The 21327-nt window shown below is 41.8% G+C and overlaps 1 protein-coding gene across 1 annotated transcript in view; it reads right to left on the bottom strand.

The window, feature by feature from the left end:
* Positions 1–21327, bottom strand: part of CDH26 (cadherin 26) — a gene marked incomplete at its 5' end in the record, with an annotated part of 139090 nt that overhangs the window by 40732 nt on the left and 77031 nt on the right. The window contains 6 exons of the mRNA XM_082272873.1: positions 406–677; positions 2746–2931; positions 4631–4762; positions 9326–9492; positions 12170–12317; positions 12812–12970. Coding sequence (XP_082128999.1) covers positions 406–677; positions 2746–2931; positions 4631–4762; positions 9326–9492; positions 12170–12317; positions 12812–12970 — 1064 coding nt within the window. The remainder of the gene's footprint in view (positions 1–405; positions 678–2745; positions 2932–4630; positions 4763–9325; positions 9493–12169; positions 12318–12811; positions 12971–21327) is intronic.

Below are 21327 nucleotides of genomic sequence, written 5' to 3'. Positions count from 1 at the left end.
CCCGGTGCCCAAAACGACACCCTTCTGCTACCACAACATTTTTAAATGGGAATTTGTTTTAAGCATCAGCCCAGCTCAGAAATTGACCATGAATAAACCTTTAGAAGGTCTTTTGACCTCTAGCCCCAGGACTATTGTATTTAATGGTACCTCTGACCCTGCATGACACAATAAACAAATATACAATACATATATGGCCTTTTAATAAAAATATATATATATTTAAGAGGCCATTTATGTAAGAGGCCAGAGTTCATGTTGGTGTGAATCGGCTTGAAGTAAGAATTTAAGTTTTCAGCTGCCCCTGAAGTGTCAACTGCCTCCAAGAACTGTAATTGTACCTCAGGTTGCAGAGCACAACCTTGGATGATATCTTTAGTGGCATTAGTAATTCAGATACTGTACCTGATATTGTTTGGCACTATGTCTGGGTCCGTTGCAGTGAAAGTCCCAAGGACTGTCCCCACCTTCACACCCTCTTTTTCTCTAATGACCCTAACTTTAGGGGTGAAAATGGGAGCGTCATTTGAGTCCTTTACGGTAATTAATACTGTTACGTTGGGCGATGGGACTGTCTTGTCCATTCTGAGTTTTTTCTGCTCACATGAAAAGTATGGTTCTTCATTCTCAACTGATATGATAAGTGTTTTTGTTGGGGTACCTTCAAAATCCAAAGGCTGGGAAAAAAAAAAAAAAAAAAGCTATGGATCTTTAACACAGAAACAACACAACAAAGCTTCTTCTTGGAGGTGTTTGTTCAAACCACATATTTGCATCTATATAATGTTTGGTTTCAATTAACATAGTGATGAATTTGTCATAGTCAAATGCACCTGTGTTCTAGGAGAACATAGTAGGGCGGGATGTTACTATTTGCTCATTTTTTATGTTAATGTAAATAAACTATTATACGTTATCAATGTTTTGTGTGCTTAAATAAATGTCTGCGACTGCTGGAAGCAAAGTCTCATTGTGTGAAATGGATGTAAAAATGTGATTACTTTTGTGGGATGCCATAAAAAAAAAAAGTTAGGAAATTACTTATTTTCTATATCGTGTCCACAAAAATCTGAGCAACTTGTAAAAATGTCTAACATTGCAGAGCTAAGCTGGTGTGTCTGTAACAGATGTTCTGTGTGGACGGTGGAAGGAGAAAGAGGGATAAGGTGAAAATAATGTGAGACTTTCCTTCAAAGATACAAGAGTTATATATCCCCTTCTTCCTGCTGGCATATTTTAACAGCAGTATCATTCACAGATTACACAATTTATCACAACACCAGTACGGAAAAATAACTACTGAAAGTTGTCAATGCTTTCACAATATAGATTAGCCATACTAATTAGGGATGCACCGAAATTTCGGCCACCGAAATTATCGGCCGAAAATGAGCCTCTCTCATTTCGGCCGATAATGGGTTAACAGTGCCGAAAATAAAAATGGCCGCCGTGGGGAAGGAGGAGGGCGCAGCGCAGCGCAGGGCAGGTTTCAAAAGTCCCGCCTCTGGCCGGCCGTCCGCCTCTTAATAATGTCCCTACTACTCTGTGCATTATGAATGGACATACTAGGCGGGGGGCGGGGAGAGCGGCCGCTATAGAGAGAACTATTGTGATCCTTCACTGTCAGCTCCTCACGTCTATGTATGAATGAGAACTGAACTGAGCTGACACCGGGCGGGGGGGCGGGCGGAGCGGCCGCTATTAGCTGTGACTATGTGAGAGTTTCACTTCCCTGACAGGCATGTATCTCCGCTGACAAGGAAGAGAAGCTCTCACATAGTCACAGCTAATAGCGGCCGCTCCGCCCGCCCCCCCGCCCGGTGTCAGCTCAGTTCAGTTCTCATTCATACATAGACGTGAGGAGCTGACAGTGAAGGATCACAATAGTTCTCTCTATAGCGGCCGCTCGCCCCGCCCCCCGCCTAGTATGTCCATTCATAATGCACAGAGTAGTAGGGACATCATTGAGAGGCGGTGCCGCCGGCCAGAGGCGGGACTTTTGAATGCAGGAGAGGACACCCGAGGAGGAGGACGCTGAGGCAGTGGGGGAAGGGGGAGGGGAGCTGAGGCAGCTTACCAATGCTATTAGTATTATGAGGCATGAGGGGTTAATGTATTGTCACTGCTGGTCACTCATCTATTAGTGACTGACCAGTGGCAGTTAATTAACCCCTTTTGTGCTGCATTAGTGCAACCAGTGTCAGTGTTAATTAACACTGGTTGCACTAATGCAGCACAAAGGGGTTAATTACCTGCCACTGGTCAGTCACTAATAGATGAGTGACCAGCAGTGACAATACATTAACCCCTCATGCCTCATAATACAAATACCATTGGTAATTAAATTAACCTCTTGCCAACCCATCACAGTACATATACTGTGACAGGGTGGCAGCGACAGGTGTAGGTGTACGTCGCTGCCTGTTTTTGGTTTATGTCCCTGTTCTATCCATTTCAAATTTTTTTTGGGGAAAAAGTCATTTTCGGTTTCGGTTTCGGTTTTCGGCCAAGGGCATCCTGCATTTTCGGTTTCGGTTTCGGCCCAAAATTTTCATTTCGGTGCATCCCTAATACTAATCTAGTTTGATCCTAATTTTTTTGGAGTAATGTCAGTTGATGGACCACTTGTGCCACTATTCTGTAATCTATGTTCTAAAATATCCTCCTATCAGCAATTAAAGTGAACCTGTCCTTACCAAGGATTAACTGACTTTGTATTAAAGGCCAGACATCATTCACCCTTACCTTTATAATTGTCAGGATTCCATCATTGGTTTCTGGATCTGTGGTCAGGTTATAATTATTATTCTGGTTTCCAATCAATATTTTATACTTGGCTTTCCAGGCTGGAGTTTTTGGTGTATCCTTATCTTCTACTTTTAATCGCAGCAACTCTTGCTTCAATTCTCCCTCCCCCACAGTGAGTTCGTACTAGAAAGGAAAGTCCGTAATTAGCATAAACAGATTAAAATCGGCTGCCACGGCAGACCACACATTGGTCGATCGCCCACTCTAAATGAACCAAAATACTTTAGTACCTACCTTATTAGCTCCTTTTTCCTACACAGAGAAGAAATTAGTGCTAGGTTTATCAATATGCTGAATAATTCCCTTGCGTGTGTGAGGAGTACTTCCTCTAATCAGAAGTAGGCTTACATTGTTAATCACTAATTACCAGAGCTATAAAACATCCTTTAAAAAAAAAAAAAAAAAACACATTTCCCTTTTAAATGTGCTGTTAGTATGTACCCTGACTGTAATAGAGAAAGCCCTGCTATCCACCTGGCTGTGTGGTGAGGCTTTTTAAGCACTGAAATGCAAATCTTTATGCTTCCATCTGTGTAGTTAGTTATTTGTCTGGAACTTAGCTTTAAATCTCTTCCCAAAGGGGCATTTTTGGCTGCATAACCACTAAAGCCATCATTACCTATATAGATTAAAAAGTAATAACAGTGCCCAAAGACTTCTATGATTAAAGCAGGCTACAATAAACCCCATGGGTCAGCACTGCAGCACAGTCAGTGGTCACAGGGACATATCTCTATCACTGCACCCACTAAAGTGTGCTTTTGTCACTTTGTGATCTGTGTGCATAATATAGCCTGCAATCTCCATATAACTGGTAAAGGGCTACGCACAAGTGAAGTGCGAGGTGGTATCAGAAGCTTTTCGGCGGGTCCACAGCTGTATGACAAATGGTGGCAGCTAAAGGGTTAGGGCCTTCTCTGATACTACATGGCTTCATCCTGATTATATATTACGATGGTAGCACAAAAGGTTTAGACTGAAGAACTAGGTGTGATGGGCTTCATAATCACTGTACACTTTGAAAAGCCTTGCATGTTATATTTAATATCTCGCTACATAAACTCATAGGAGTTGCTTTACTAAAGGCAATTACAGTAGGCTGTTCTCTTTACAAAGGAATTAGCCCCAGAGCTTAGTAAATATTTTAGTGAAGTTTCATGTTGCAAAGAATACCCAATCACGTGCAAGGAAATGAAAAAGAAAGAAAACATTTGTGTTTGCACATGATTCGATGATGGAAATCATCAGAGCTTCTCCTCAATCAGTAAGCTCTGGGGCAAATTCCCTTGCAAAGTGCAATGTCTATTGCAAAGTGAATAGCCTATTTGCCTTGATTAAATCAACTCCATAGAGTGGCCAATATAAAACAAAGCATGGCATTAATGACACAAGGATGTAGCCTAATTATTACTGAGGGCTGAGTCACACCAGATGTGCTGGGACTGCATTGGGCGGCTATTCCAGCAAAGTCCCACCACATGGACAAGGCAAAATGCCTTGTCCGCTATGCGCACGGTTCACACCACTGCACCAAAGTGGGGTGCAGGCAAAATGTGCTGAAAAAATAAGTACTGTATGCGGTACTTTTTTCAACACAGTGCAAGGCAATCCACTGTCTTGCACCATGCGGCTGGCAAGTGAACTTTTGTTGGTGTTACCCGCCGAGCTCAGTGCATCATCACTGCGCTCATCTCACCCGGATCCCACTGCACACCTGCCGTGAAACCTTTGTGGCTGTAAAAAAAAAAAAAGCAATGGCTACGGATACACATTAAACTCCAGTAAATTGCTCCCCCCACCCCCCACAAAAAAAAAAACTCACTTTATTCCCATCTGTGAACGCTGGCATATTGTTATTCCCATCCAGAAGACGTATGTTAACAGTAGTTGAATTGGATAAAGGCACAGCTCCATTGTCTTTCACTCCCACAATTAGTCGGATGAAGTTTGATGCCTGGAAAAGAAAGGTCATTATTATTATTATTATTATTATTATTATTATTATTATTATTATAATACAGGATTTATATAGCGCCAACAGTTTGTGCAGCACTTTACAATGTGAGGGAAGACAATACAGTTACAATACAGTTCAAAACAGGAGGAACTAGAGGAGGGCCCTGCTCATTAGAGCTTACAATCTAGAAGATCATTACAGCTGGAACTTCTGCCATACACCTACAGTATATTCTTTATTTAATGGCACTATAAAATCTGGGCTGCTATATTGACATTTTCCTGGATTGATGATAATTTCCTTCTTATGTAGGAAATCCCATTCATATGTTGGACATATTAACCAGTTAACAAATGGAGACCAGGCTACACATGGATATATTAATGGATGCGACTTCTCTATACAATCGATTCAACATGCATCTCGCCTCCAGGTTGTTTAGTATTTTCACAAGTTTTTTTTTTTTTTTTACATGGACAAAACCAGATGTTTTTAGAAAGATCAGGGGGCTGTGATGGGAGCCAGGTTCACATCCGAGTTAGGCTAACTGCTTCACGGGCTAACTGCTTCACGGGCTCCCGGGAACATTCTATATTTGGAACAATCCATTCAGGATGAACATGGTTCTATATGCAAGATATACAGTATTGACAATATACTAATCATCTGGGAGGGGCCTGAGGAGACTTTACACAAGTTCATTATCATTGTCACAGTAACCCCTTTGGGTTACTATGGTAGATGTCCATTGTCTAGTGTTTCTAGACTTGAAATTAGCATTTGATGCTGAAGAGACAAATATATTGAGAATGCACTTTAAGCCCTCCTCAGGTAACTTGTACCTACGTGCCTCTAGTGATCATCATCCTCAATGGATTGGCATTGACACTTGGGTCAATTTTGCAGGTTATAGCACACATGCACTAAAGAAGAGGACATTGAAAAACAAAGCATTATTCTGAAGAAGAAATACGATATGAAGCCAGCTTGGTCTTGTCATAAATGTAGACTTAAAGTGGAAATACAGTGAAGGAAAAAAGTATTTGGTCCCCTGCTGATTTTGTATGTTTGCCCACTAACAAAGAAATGATCAGTCTATAATTTTAATGGAAGGTGTATTTTAACAGTGAGAAATAGAATAAAAACAAAAATATCCAGTAAAACGCATTTCAAAAAAGATATAAATTGATTTACATTTTAATGAGTGAAATAAGTATTTGATCCCCCATCATTCAGCAAGATTTCTGTGTCCCAGGTGTCTTCTACACAGATAATGAGCTGAGATTAGAAGCACTCTCTTAAAGGGAGTGCTCCTAATCTCAGCTAGTTACCTGTATAAAAGACACCTGTCCACAGAAGCAAATCAATCAATCAGATTCCAATCTCTCCACCATGGCCAACACCAAAGAGCTGTTCAAGGATGTCAGGGACAAGATTGTAGACCTACTCAGGGCTGGAATGGGCTACAAGACCAACGCCAAACAGCTTGGTGAGAACTGCCCAGAGCTACACAGGAGAATCTTGTCAATGATCTTAAGGCAGCTGGCACCATAGTCGCCAAGAAAACAATTGGTAACACTACACCACGAAGGACTAAAATCCTGCAGCGCCCGCAAGGTCCCCTTGCTCAAAAAAGCACATGTACAGGCCCGTCAGAAGTTTGCTAATGAACATCTGAATGATTCAGAAGAGAACTGAGTGAAAGTGTTGTTGGCAGATAGGACCAAAATCAAGCTCTTTGGCATCAACTCAACTCGCCATGTTTGAAGGAGGAGGAATGCTGCCTATGACTCCAAGAACACCATCCCCACTATCAAACATGGAGGTGGAAACATTATGCTTTGGGGGTATTTTTTCTGCTAAGGGGAGTGAACAACTTCACCGCATCAAAGGGACGATGGCCGGGGTACTTTTAAATCTTGGGTGAGAACCTCCTTCCCTCAGCCAGGGCATTGAAAATGGGTCATGGATGGGTATTCCAGCTTGACAATGACCCAAACACATGGCTAAGGCAACAAAGGAGTGAGTCAAAAAGAAAAACATTAAGGTCCTGGAGTTGCCTAGCCAGTTTCCAGACCTTAATCTCATAGAAACTATGTAGAGGGAGCTGAAGGATCGAGTTACCAAACATCAGCCTCAAAAAACCTTAGTAACTTGAAGAGGATCTGCAAAAAAGGGGTGAGAAAAAAAAATCCCTCCTGAGATGTGTGCAAACCCGGTGGTCAACTGTGACCTCTGTGATTGCCAACAAGGGTTTTGCCACCAAGTACTAAGTCATATTTTGTGAAGGGGTCAAATACTTATTTCACTCGTTAAAATGCTAATCAATTTAGAACTTTTTTGAAATGCGTTTTTCTGGATATTTTTTTTTTTTTTTTTTGGTTTCGCACTGTTAAAAAAAACCTACCATTAAAATTATAGACTGATCATTTCCTTATCAGTGGGCTAACGTACGAAAGTAGCAGGGGAATCAAAGTCCCCCAGCGGATCCGCCCCCTCAGCGGGGGATCTCTCCACTGATCTTTGCTGAGCAGGCAGATGACAGGTCCATCCGTGAGCCTCTATGGGCTGTCAGATATAAACAGACCACCTGTCCCTTTCCATCCAACTGTCATCTGATCAGATTCACCGGACGGATAGGGAATGGATCCCCATTCGTCTGTTTTTAGCGGACAGGATCCAATCCGGTGTCGGCGGAGGCATGTCATTTGACATCCGCTGCACCATAGAGAGTAATGGATGGTCCGATCAGGTCCACCTGAAAACTGACAGGCGGACCCAATCGGTCCATCAGTGTGATAGGGCCTGTGTCCAGTTCAAATAGAAACATAATGTCCACATAATTTAATGTGGATTACACCTCTTTTGCCTATGTACTCCTAAAAAAAGAAAAAAATGTAATTCTGGGACACTCCTAGAAAATATGGAACACAGCTCCCCTGTCCTGCCCAACATGAACTTGGAACCTAAGGGAGCGCCTGCTGGGAAGATACTGGGGACTCTGTACCACCTCATGAAGATTTTAAAGCTCATTCGATTTATAATCTTAAAGTGGTAATAAACTCTCATTTGTGACTTTTTCCTACAGGTAAGCTTATAATAAAAAACTTACCTGTATGTAAAATGAATATCTCCTGAACAGCAACCATATAGGAGATATTCAGGCGAGCAGCAGCTGATGACGTCACCGACACATGAGCTCTGAAGGAACAGCATACCTGTGCCATTCCTTCAGAGTTGTATGCGGGGACCGAGTCTCCCGTGTGGGAGTGATGTCATCGCGGCTCATCCAGGCAGGAAGGAGGAGTCCCCAAACCCGATAGAAAGACCGGGTGAAGATGGAAGCGCCTGCAGCGGTGACAGCACGCCGCTGGATGGCTTTGTGACAAGGTACGTTTCTCATAATGTGCTAGGTTGCGGTGCATTCTAGCACATTCAAATATTGCCTTGCAGGAAAACATTTTTTTTTTTTCCTTACAAGACTATACTACCGCTTTAACAGCATGACCCCTGTAGGATTGAATGAGGAACTAGAGCAGTCTTTTTCAACACTGAAGAACCCTTGAAATAATTTTCCTGTCTCAGGTAACCCCTGCTAAAAATGACTACATCTACAACTCATGTTACATTAGTGTGATGGTCAGTGGGAAGAATGCTCCCCCTTCCAATTGTGGTCATTGGGAAGAATCCCCCCCCCCCCCCCCAAACAGATGTCTAAAAAAAGATTATTGGTGTTAGTGGGAACTTACCTGAGAGGCAGAAATTGCTTATTGCACAAGAAAACCCTAACAACCTTCGGAGGAACCCTGGTTGAAAAACTGTGAACTAGAGGTACATGCAGTAATGTGAAATCAACACACATACAGTGTATATATATTTTGTCCCCTTTTTATACAGTTTATTGATCGTTTCCTATGAAAATACATGGTTTTACTGATTCAGTTAGATAAATTCCTATGTATGCCAGGACTTGGATGTAAGTTGAAACATTTATGGGGGTTTTCCTTGATTAGCTATATTATCTGTTGCGCAGCACCGGAGCAAAGTTATGACACAGAGGAGGGAATGGAAGCTTGCTGGGATCTGGAATAATCAAATGACCAGGAGGGGGATTCAGTCTCTGTTGCCACGGATACACTGCACAGCATAGTAGAGATATCAAAAGTCTACTTGTGGGTGCACTCTACCAAGTGGTACTGCAGCACTCATATGACATTGGAGAAGGATCTGGCCTAATTAGTTGGTGGGCAGGGGTGGGATCCAGCCTCCTGTGCCAAGGACACATTGCATGGCATCATGAACATGCTGGAAATGTACTTTCCCCTTATCCTGTAATATAAAAATGTGTTTTCTATTAAAATACAACTAGTCTTTTATATAAAATAAGCATATGTTCTTTTTGTCTTATTTCCCTATTTTCTGTAAGCTCTTGAAGGCAGGATCCTTCTACTTTTTGTTCTTATTTATTGTGTGACGATTTTGCGACTTTCCCAGGTTATGCAGAACTAATATTAATGGTAATAATAATAGTAAGAAGAATGAGTGCTGTGAAAAACCCACCTCATAATTCAAGCAGCCTTCCCCACGAATCAGACCATTTTTAGGATCAACAGAAAATTTGACATTTGGAAGTTCAGGTATTTGTTTGATTAAGAAATAAGTTAAAGCAGAATTTTGGCTGTCTTCTTTGTCATCGTCTGTTGCTGTGATTTGGAAAATTGGACTATCTGAAATTAAAAAGGGAATTCTTTCTTAAACAAAGTTGTTTAATCAGTTCAGTAATGTTTATTTAATCAATTTACGGAATTACACAACAAGGACCGATTTGGTATAGATATATCTTTACTTTTGAAGTTAAACCTGATCTCCATCTGGCACCAAAACTATAAAAGGGATTCTGAATGATTAAAGTTAAGCTGCAATGAGCTACCAATATACAGGCTCTAGTGCTTTCATTGACGTCTTAACCTTATAGCCTAGCAGTGGCGGAACTACCAGGGTTGCAACAGTCGCACTTGCGACTGGGCCTTGGTGTTTCACCACTGTAAGGGGGACCCCGAGACCGCAGGAAAGACTTCCTGTCCAGCGTCTGATGTAGCGGCCGCAAGGAGGGTGAGCTCCAACACTGCTGGTACTCACTTAGCTCCAGTTACTGGCTCGCAGATTGTGTGGGGTGTTTCAGGTCCCACACGCTGCAATTACTTTGTAGGGCAGCTGCATCTCTCTCTCTTCCCCTCCTGCCTCACACTGCACACACGGACTGAAGCCCTTCCCCCTCCTCGGCTCGGATGTTTTCCTATACACAGACAGGAAGGGGAGGAGAATGGACACAGCATCAACGGAACTTGTTGATCTGAGGTTTGTTTTGAATCTGAAATACACAACATGACACTTGCAGGGGAAGAGGGGCAAGTTGTCAAAGAAGAATGCTCACAGTGATTTGGGGGGAATAAGAGGATGCTGTATGTGCTAGGGGGCACTTTGGGAGGGGAAAGGATTTGTGCTAGAAGGGGGGTTAAATATAAAATGCGACCCCCCCCCCCTCAGCACCAGTTCTCTCCCCTCTCAAAGTGCCCCCTAGCACATACAGCATCCTCTTATCCCCCAAATCACTGTGAGCATCCTTTTTTGACAACTTGTCTCTCTTCTTCAAAGAGATACTGGCTGGGATGGAGGAGACAATCGTGGTGTCTGGGATCCCAGGCACCTTGTTAGAGATTCAGGGCAATCGCCCCAGATGCCCACACTAGTGCCCCCACGTCAGGCAAGTTAGTGGAGCAAAGTGCTGGAAATTTTTTTCGGCACTGGGCTCCAGGACTCAGGGTTGGTTCACACCACAAATCACAAAGGATTCACATGCCTTTTAGGTACTGTGCGATTTAGGGCTGAAATTGTGCCCATCTTCATCATGAGCTGTGCATGCTCTACTTTACAAAATGCACATCAACGGGATCGCATGATACTTCTGATCATAAGATCTGGTGCAGGCAAGCATTGCATTTGGGACCTGCATTTCGGGAGTCATGAAGTTGACACACCTGCTGCAGATCACTACAGCAGTGCATTTTGAATACGGTGTGGGAAACACACACGAGATGCAAGTTTCCCTCACGGCATTCTGGTATGAACAGACCCTTAGTCTGGATACACAGGATTTAATTTGTAGCACAGGAAGGTCCGACTAAACTAGGACAGCTGGGAAGTATGGATTTGCATTAGAAGGGGAAAGAATCTATTTTTTTTTGGGGGGGGGGTGTTTGTACTGAGAGGGAGGATTTGGGTAGTAGGGTTTGTGACAGAACGGGGGAAAGTACATATGGGGGAGGGGGTTTTGGTGGAAGGGAGAACCTGGGGGATAAGATCTATGCCAGAAATGGGGAGAGGATTTTGCTGAGGTCCCAGCATGGCTGTAAACAGTAGGGGGGGTTGCATTGTGGAGAGGAGAGGGGTGGTGGGGGGGGGGGGGGACACCAAAATGCACCTTTATCTGTATAGACAAAAATCCCTGCACCATCCCTGCTGGTACTAATAACCACCACCTGACTTGGTCCAACCCCGCCAATCCCCACCGCTGCTAGCCCAGTGCTGCCAATCTGTTCATCCATCAGTGTCCCCAGCATGAGCAACTTGCTGTCAGAGCTCAACTCATGCACCACTGCAGCTCATATTCCTGAGATTGGCAATGGGTATGCTGGTTCTCCTGTCATGGGTGATCTGCACAGGGTCCGCCAGCTGAGCCAATTAGTACCATCCTGTTTAAAATCCTTTCGGAAGCTGGGAGTGCAGATCTTATATGTCAGTAAAATCTATAACATTTATAGCAGAACCTAAATATAGGTGGAACACAGTGACATAACTACCAGGGTCACAAAGATTGCATTTGCGACTGGACCCTTGCATTCTACTAACGTGGGGGGCCCAAGATGGCAGAAAGGGGGTCCCTGTAGTACCATAATAAAGTGCCCCACAATGGGAGTAAAGGGCCCCTGGCCTGGAGGTAGGGGCCCCGAGACCAGAGGTTGGGGGGGCCCTTCATGGTTTCTTGCACCGGGGGCCCTAAAGGTTGTAGTTACGCCTCTGTAGCCTTGTGAATCACTGACTTGGGAAAGTCATTCAACCTATGAATGCCAATGCCTATCCTGCATGCTCGTCCCAAGACAAGGACTCACTAGGTAGAATTGCCAGAATCAAAATGAAAGCCGAAGAACTTTAGAAACAAGAGAACTCAGACCAAGCAGAAATAATCGCACACCTACATCTGTTTTAGGAGAAATGTATCATTTTACTGAAATGTTTCTAAAATGTTTGGATGTACATTGTTTAAATCCTAAAAAACTTTTAGATCTAAAGAGCCAGCCCACAAAGCAGAACAATATTTCATTATGGTAATATTGTCATACTCACCAAGGTTGGTGGTCTCTTTCAATGTGAGATTATACACACTTTGAAAAAATCTGGGGACATTGTCATTTTTATCCTTCACTTCCACATTAAAAATTAGAGATTTGTCCAAAACATTGCCAGTTAATCTATCTGTAGCATCAAAACGCACCTGTACGGAAAACAATGAGTCTAATAAACAGGAGAATACAGACTTGGTTAACATCTGACCACAAACATTCATAAACTTTGAACAAGCAGAATGAAGCAGACAATGATTGCCTCGTATTTGCTGAATCTAAACTTGTCACCTTTAAAGCAAGATCTCTGAGCTGTGTTACAATATTATAAAATTAGTCATTGATTTTAATTGTAATGGTTAAATGTTAAGGTTTGGAAGTTAAAAAACTACATCATACACTAAATGATAATGGCAAATACCGCATGTCTTATTATGCCAGGAAACCTATATAACTGGGTTTGACTCATTTATTCAGAAATCCTAAGATTTACAGTTCATTGAAACTTGCAGGTTACTGCCAGATGCCTAGCAGCAATCTTACAGAACATGTTTTATGGGCTTAAATTGGAATTGTCCTATTATTTAGTCTCATTGCCGAAGGACAGTTTATTTTGAGATATACGTCTTATGGTAATTATACTCACAACAAACAGAGGTGTCTTCTCCCTGTCTATAGCTCGGTTCACAAACACCTCCCCAGTGAGATCGTTGATATGGAACAAGCCTATCTCTGGGGCTTCATCCACTCCGGGACCACTGATCAGATACTTGATGGAGTAGTTTTCTGCCCGGTCATTGAAGAGCTGGAAACAATGCACAGTTGTGAGCACAGCATACAAAATATCTAAAAATGTTGAGTGAGGATTCTGGTTTTATCACCCTCTTTCTTTACAACTCTCAGTATTGAAATTTCATTGCATTTCTTCAAAATCTCACATACAGATTAGGTTAACCCCAAGAATAAATATCTAATATTTGCTACCTTTTAGTGTGTTTAAATATACCATCTGAAGTGCTTTGTTATATCTGAATACAGTGAATAAAAAAAAAAACTCCTGCCAGAAATCTTGTAAGGTGGTAACTTCTTGAAAACTTGGTATCCAAGATACTTGAAAGTCTAAGGCTGGCCATACTTGGATCAGCTTTTTCGATTAGCCAGCGGGCTGATCGAAAAAAAAACTGAATATAAAGTTACATAGTTAGGTTGAAAAAAAGACAAGTCCATCTAGTTCAACCAAAAAATAAATTTAAAAAATCATACAATCCCATATACACAATCTTATACCCACAGTTGATCCAGAGGAAGGCAAAAAAAAAAAACAGCAAAGCATGATCCAATTTGCTACAGCAGGGGAAAAATTCCTTCCTGATCTCCCGGCAGGCAATCCAATTTTCCCTGGATCAACTTTACCTATAAATGTTAGTACCCATTTATATTATGTACATTTAGGAAAGAATCAAGGTATTTTTTAAAGCAATCTACTGAGCTGGCCAGAACCACCTCTGGAGGGAGTCTATTCCACATTTCCACAGCTCTTATTGTTGAGAAATCTTCCAATATTTGGAGATGAAATTGCTTTTCCTTTAGATATAAAGAGTGCCTCTGTGATGACCTTAAAGTGAAAAACTCAACACCAAGTTAACTATATGGACCCCTTACGTATTTGTACATGTTGTTCATATCCTCCCTTAATCTCCTTTTCTCAAGAGAGAATAAATTCAGTTCCTCTAAGCTTTCCTCATAACTGAGCTCCTCCATGCCTCTTATCAGTTTGGTTTCCCCTTCTCTGCACTGTCTCCAGTTCCCCGGTATCCTTTTTGAGAACTAGTGCCCAAAACTGAACTGCATATTTCAGATGAAGTCTTACTAGTGATTTGTACAGGGAAAAAAATATATCTCTCTCTCTGGAGTCTATACATCTCCTAATACAAGAAAGGATGGATTCTCCCAGTTGTGCTACCCCTAGTATGTATGATGCATGCATATTCCTAGCCCCCAAGTGCATAACTTTACATTTATCAACATTAAACCTCATTTGCCACATTGTTGCCCAAATAAACAGTGCAGTGAGGTTGGCTTGTAAGTTGGAGACATCCTGTAAGGGAGTTATTCCACTTGGTGCCATCTGCAAACACTGAAATGGTACTTTTAATCCCAGAACCTTTAACATTTATAAATGCATTAAAAAGTAAGGGTCCCAACACTGAACCTTGGGGTACACCACTGATTACCTTAGACCATTCAGAGTAGGAATCACTAACCACTACTCTCTGAATTATATCTTTTAGACAGTTTTCCATCCATTTACACACTGATATTTCTAAGGCTGTAGACTTTACCTTACACATTAGCCGTGTGTAGGGAACTGTGTCAAACGCTTTTGCAAAATCCAAGTATACTACGTCCACAGCCACCCCTCTGTCCAAGGTTTTACTTACCTCCTCATAAAAAGAAGTCAGGTTTATTTGACAACTTCTGTCTTTCCTGAATCCATGCTGTCTGTTGCCTAAAATATTTTTTTCCCCAGAAAGAACTCATCTATGTGGGCTTTTATTAAACTTCCCAGTATCTTCCCAGCGATAAAAGGTAAACTAACAGGTCTATAGTTACTTGGTAAAGACTTAGATCCCTTTTTAAATATGGGCACCACATTGACTCTACGCCAATCCAGTGGTACTATTCCAGTCAGTAATAAGTCCCTAAAAATTAGAAACAATGGCTTTGAAATGAAAGAGCTCAAGCTTTTAGGATCTGTGGGTGTATGCCATCTGGTCCACCTTTATTCTGTCTAAATATTTCTGGACCATACCGCTTTTGAGCCATTGTGGATCATTTGGGGCTGTGTCAATACCATCCCCATCATTGTCATAAGCTCCCCCATGCTCCTTTGTATACACAGAGCTGAAGAAAGTATTTAATATATTTGCCTTCTCTTTGTCCCCAGTCACCCACTTTAGATTATTTTGTAAAGGGCCTACATGCTCAGACCTGACCTTTTTACTAATAATATTTTTGAAGAATGTTTTGGGGTTTGTCCTATCTTTTGCAATCTTTCCTTCTTTTTGAATTTTTTCGCCCTCAATTTCCTTTTTACATATTCTGGTATATTCTTTGTAACATTTAAACAATGATTGTGTTCCTTCATTTTTATATTTTTTAAAAGCTCTTTTCTTATTATGTATAGCTTTTTAACTTTGGCCGTGAACCACATATTTTTTTTTTCTCAGCCATTTAAACTTATTGGCAATGGGAATATACTTTGCAGTGAGTCTTTTTGAAGAATTTCCATCTCTGTGTTCATCAATGCCCTTATTCCCTCCCAGTCTAAGTCTTGGAGAGCAGCCCTCATCCTTGGAAAATTTGCTCTCTTAAAACCTTCCATTAGACTTAACTAACCGTAAGTAACCGTGTTTCTATGAACCTTCCAGGACGGCAACACATGAGATGAGAGGCTCCACCCTACAGGAAACACAATCAGTTCACAGCTGTTAAAAAGCCCCACCCTTCCCCTTGTCCCTCAGTTGTAAAAAAGTAGTTCTCCAACCGATTCACAAGGGATGTATAAATCACTTAGGTACTTACCACCTATTGTTTACATTCTTTCCTCACCCTTTTAACAGGGCGGGGAGTAGGCCTGCCGTCCTGGAATGTTCATAGAAAAACCGTTACCGGTAAGTCTAACGGACAGTTTTCTCCTCTCACCTTCCAGGACGGCAACACATGAGAGGATAATAAAGTACCCTCAGGCCTATCTTAGGGTGGGACCACTGCCTGCAAGATCTTCCTGCCAAATGCCAGGCATGCAGCGCGTTTACCTCCACTCCATTATGAGTGATGCAGATATCTTGGATCAAGAGGCTGATCAGCAGGTTTGTCCCGCCAACGTCTCTGCCTTCTCTGCTTTGGTTTTAGGACTTATCTGGAGTGGAACTTAAAGATGAAATCAGAAAGCCTGTGAAATCAGTAGGTTAGCAAGATTGACTGTCTAAATCCTCGAGCAATCGTGGTCTATCATGTATGTACCACTTCTTAGGGCCACTGACTGGACTAATCCAAGACTTGTTCTGTGAAACAAAGGCACAAAACAAAGAAACAAAGACACTACTTTGATTAACAAAGTGGATCAGGCTTAAAGACTACTCTGTTCAGGAACATGATTGAACAGGAGGCTCCCTGACAGACACACTATTTATCTTCCATAGGGATGGGAAAAGGGAAGCCCGCTTAAGGGAAATAGATTATGGTAAGGTTATTACCTGGGCTCAGAAGCTGGACAGGTATGTACCCAAAGTACACCTAACCTAGGACTTCCCTTACAGTATTGAAAAAAGCTCTATATATCAGAAAACTCCTTAAACACCTGCCCGCAAATGCAACAAAATTAAGCGGAAAGGAGCTTGTTAAAAGAATGTTTTTAACCATATTGTAGCGATCAGGTGTCCTACCTGATGCCTGGAACCATAATCCACTCCCTATAGACCTGTCCGCAAATAATAAAATTAAGTGGAAAGGAGCTAGGTAAAATAATGTTTTTAACCATATCGTAGAGACCAGGAGTCCTACCTGATGTCTGGAACCATAATCCACTTGCATACCATTGGGTGCCTTTTGGTACTGATGAGGGATACATTAAGGAGATCCATACTTCAGAGTAAGTCCATAGAAGTATCAGAACACTCACATTGGCTTACTGCAATCAGTTAGGCTAAGAGAGTGATATGAGGGACACATATAGAATTGTAAACCTATTGAGTTGGGTATACGGGTCAGATAAGTTCTGATACCGCATCTTTAGGCCACAATAGCTCTATGAACAAAGTTCTTAAAGGGAAGAGGAGGATGTTTTTTAACCTTCTTCTAGTGTCCTACAACCTTACCAAATAGGAAGTCACAAACCATCTTCACTGTTGAGTATTCAGATGCGCAGCCAAATGTAAAGACAGAAAGACACAAAAACATCCATGTTGTGTCTTTCTGAAGGTTAGCAAGATCAGCAATAAAATCAATATAAAGACAGAAGGGAAACAAACTCCCGTGCTGTGCATTGCTGATGCCTGACAAGGTACCGTCATATAACAAAAAATTAAGAGAAAATATACAAACTCCAAAGTTTGTGCATTTCTGATAAGCAACAAGGTATAGTTATATGTCAGAAAGACACTAGACTTCCATGTCATGCATTTCTGATTGTCAACAAAGTACAGTCATAAAAACGTCAATGTTGTGCGTTTCTAAATAGCACCAAGGTATAGTCATATAGCGCAAATACACTGCCAACGTCAATGTTGCACATATCTGATTAGCAACAGGGTACAGTCATAAGACCAACAAAAAACCTAAATGCTGTGCATTTTTTTTTTTATAAATGTTACTAATAACATTTTAGAAGTTGTGCATCTTGACTAATGCAGACATAACAGAAATGTCACTAGCCATCTTTAATGGTGTGCATTTCTGAATAGTAACATGGTATAGGCATGTAACAGAAAAGTTACTAACAAAATTTAAAGTTTCTTGAACTTGATTAGTAACAGGGTAGTCATTACAGAAATGTCACTAGCCACCTTTAATGCTGTGCATTCCTGAATAGTAACATGGTATAGCCCTGTAACAGAAATGTTGCTAACAAAATGTAAAAGTTTGTGCAACTTGATTAGTAGCAATGTAATCATAACAGAAATGTCACTAGCAATCCTTAATGTTGCGCATTTCTGAATAGTAACCTGGTACAGCCATGTAACAGAAATGTTACTAACAACAATTTAAAGTTGTGCACTTTGATTAGTACCAGTGTAGTCATAACATAAATTGCACTGGAAACCTTTATGCATTTCTGACTTAGCAGCCTGGGTACAGCCATGTGACCAACAGAAATGTTACTAACAACAATGTAGTGCATTTCTAATGTACAGAAAAATAAGGTATAATAGAAAGACACCCTCAACTTTCAATGTGGTATATTTCTAATAAGCAAACGAGTCATATAGCCAAAATAAACAGAAAGGACACAAAATAAACTTCAATATTGTGTATTTCTGATGCTCAACAAGGCACAGTCAACCCAGAAAAGACAGACAACTTAGTGTTGTGTATTTCTGAGGAGCAGTAAAACACCCAGAAAAGACACAAATAAACTTCCACATTGTGTATTTCTGAGATGCAGCCAGACCAGGCATAAAGTCAGAGTCATGGTGAATTCAACTAAAAAATAGCCAGCAGAGGGCAAGCTTTATATAGGCATAGCTTGGACTCTAGATACTAAACCTTCACCCATCAGAGGAGAACCAGGGTAGTTCCAAATGATGGAAGTCTAATGTGGGTGCATACACCACAGTAGTAGTAGCTGTTACCCTACCATTGTATGAGTAGGTGTAGTAAGCACACACACACACACACACACACACACACAGGTGGGAAACCAAGTCTCCCAGCATCTAAGGTCTTACCGAGCACAGACCTGGAAACCAATTAAGTCAGCCTCAGGAAGAGGTGGACACAATTTTAGCTTGGAGGCAATCAGACACCCGAAGGGCTTACCAAGCAAACATTAAATACAGGTTAGTATATGTAGCTCTTTGTATAAAGGTTTGCACCCAGAAAAACATCAGAGTTGCATAAAACAATGATTCTAGTTCATCAAGGGGTGGGCAATAGCCCAAACCACCAAGGGTCCCAATTAATTCTTACACACCAACCTATCTAACAGCAGTGTAAGGAGGAAACAATAAGTTGAAGCTTTTATGTTGTTACACATAGCATGTTAAACATAGCAAGCAGCTCCATACGAAAAAGTTCCCCAAGGGTACCCCTTACTGTGTCCCTTCACCATATTTGGAGAGAATTTAGGAGTCGGGCTTTAAAGAGCAAGAAGACTCTAAATGAACCATCTTGGAGATACGTTCCAGAATCATAGCCGCAGGCCTAAAATAGTCAGGTTATCTGGTGTGCATTGCTGACCAGGGAAAAATCTGTGGTATACTCATGTAATCTCCAGGTTCCTGCAGACCACCTTACATTCCATTTGATTAACCATTTAGGAATGTCTAACTTGTTCAGTAGCCTGTAAAAGACTAACACGTGTCACCACTTTACTAGATTTATCCTTATTGATGTACAAAAGGGTTTTTAGTGACTGGTAACTTAATGTTGCAATAACCACAGCATCCCCTGAGTTAAAAGGAAACTGTGGACATTGGTCTAGCTGAAGCTTCTGGGTTACTTGTTCCCAGGCCTAAGGGAAAGAATAGTAGTACCCTCATTAAGGGAGGGAGTACTATGACAAAGCCCAAGAAACCACCTGGCTGCTATAAGGGATACTGCTGCTAAGCTCCCAAGGCAAAGGGAAGTGAACACCACTGTTTTTTTCCCTTTTACCACAGCCACAGGGCTTGCTTTTCTATCCTCATGATCCCATGAGGAAGATAGCGGCAAAAATCACCCCTTCACAAGATGCTATCCTGACTGGGGAGCTGCAAAGTTAGGCTGTGTGCTTCACACTACAGCAGCATACACACCCACACACCTTCTGGTATCCCACCTTATCTGAAAAGGGGGTTGGGGGGGGTTAGCAAACAGCCTTTCTCCTCTGCTGCTGTCCTAAGGCATTCTGCCATTTTCTGAACTCACCTCACTTACCTGGCCCCCAATTTGCTTTGCCTGCAGCCAACTGTGCTGTCTTTCCCTCCTCCTTCTCCATGAGGTGGGTCCAGATAGGGGTTCACACTCTTAGCAGCCTTCTGGCTCTTAGTAGCTGAAGAGCCTGTTCTTTTGCGCTGCTATGCTGGTCTGGCATATCCTCTGCACCTTACCCCCTCCCAGGTCGCGCTGTGCGTGCTCGGCGTTCAGGCGGGAAGCTCCGGTTTCAGAACGTGGCTCAGAGCGTACTAGGTCCTCCCCTCATCGCTGCTGATGTTATGCGGCTGGCCTTTTACAGCATGGCGCCCACTGTTTACAGGGGAGGACAGGAGGAGACCCGAGCTGCTGAGTGGGGCAACAAGCGGAGGGACCACCACGCTGTGTCCGACTTGCCTGTGCCACAAGAAGCTGTGAGAAGCCTAAACGGCATCCAGTCTACTCACCGGCTTTCCTGAGCCTGCCTCACAGGAGTACCATCCGACTCTATAGGTCTTCTGGTCAGAGAAAACAACAAATGTTTCCATGTAGGAGAAACACAATCAATACTGAGGGACAAGGGGAAGGGTGGGGCCTTTTAACAGCTGTGAACTGATTGTGTTTTTTTCTGTAGGGTGGAGCCTCTCATCTCTCATGAGTTACCATCCTGGAAGGTGACAGGAGAAAGTGAAGTGTTTTTATATTTCCCATATGTGTTTATTGCTTTTAGCTAACATGAAATTAAATCATGTTATGGTCACTGCTACCCAGATGTTCTTTTATATGAATATTTGCATGGGAGCAAGGGTATTCTGACAATGGGGATTCCTCTGCTGTCAGTTCTGCAGCAAATTGACTGCAGCTCTGATTGAAGAAAAAATTTCCAACAAGCCAGTTTGTGAGAAGACGATAATTATATCAACTAATATGGAATGGGAATATCCATAGATGGATTGAAATTTGGCTGGTCCTTGCTGAATTTTGAATAATCAATGACCAGCTTAACTCCAAGTTTTGGTGAACTCTAAATATTTTGTTGTTTGGACCAAGCTGGTTCAAATTAACCATTTTCTTCTTTAATGACTGTGTGCACTGTACAGGCTGTGTGCAGCATCTTCTACAGACAGTATACAGAGCTGTGTTCAGACAGCAGTACATAGACTTCCTGTTCTGTTACAGAGCTAAACTGAGTGGGGCTGAGCAGTGCTGAGCCATTCAGGGGAAGCCTTGTATTTTATGAATGAATACAAAGTATCCTCTGATTGGCTGAGGTGGAAATCATGACATTATCCATATGATAAACAATAAACCCTATTTGGTTTCAATATAATTCACATTATAAACATATATTATCAGTCAAGTTATAACAAAGGGACAATAAAAGATCCAGTAGTTTGCCACTACTAGGAAAACCTAGGAAAGAAATATAATCGGTACGCAGCAATTTGCTTAGTTGAATACAGTAGTAACAGGTCACTAAAATGAGGGATACCTAGGCTTCACATGACATTTGCACATGCTTTCTATTTTCATATGCTTTCTATTTTC

This window comes from Pelophylax lessonae (assembly GCF_965119305.1).
Source record: "Pelophylax lessonae genome assembly, chromosome: 11".
NCBI classification, from domain to species: Eukaryota; Metazoa; Chordata; class Amphibia; order Anura; family Ranidae; genus Pelophylax; species Pelophylax lessonae.
Note: the sequence above shows the minus strand (reverse complement) of the source record. Positions and strands in the feature narration are given on the sequence as shown.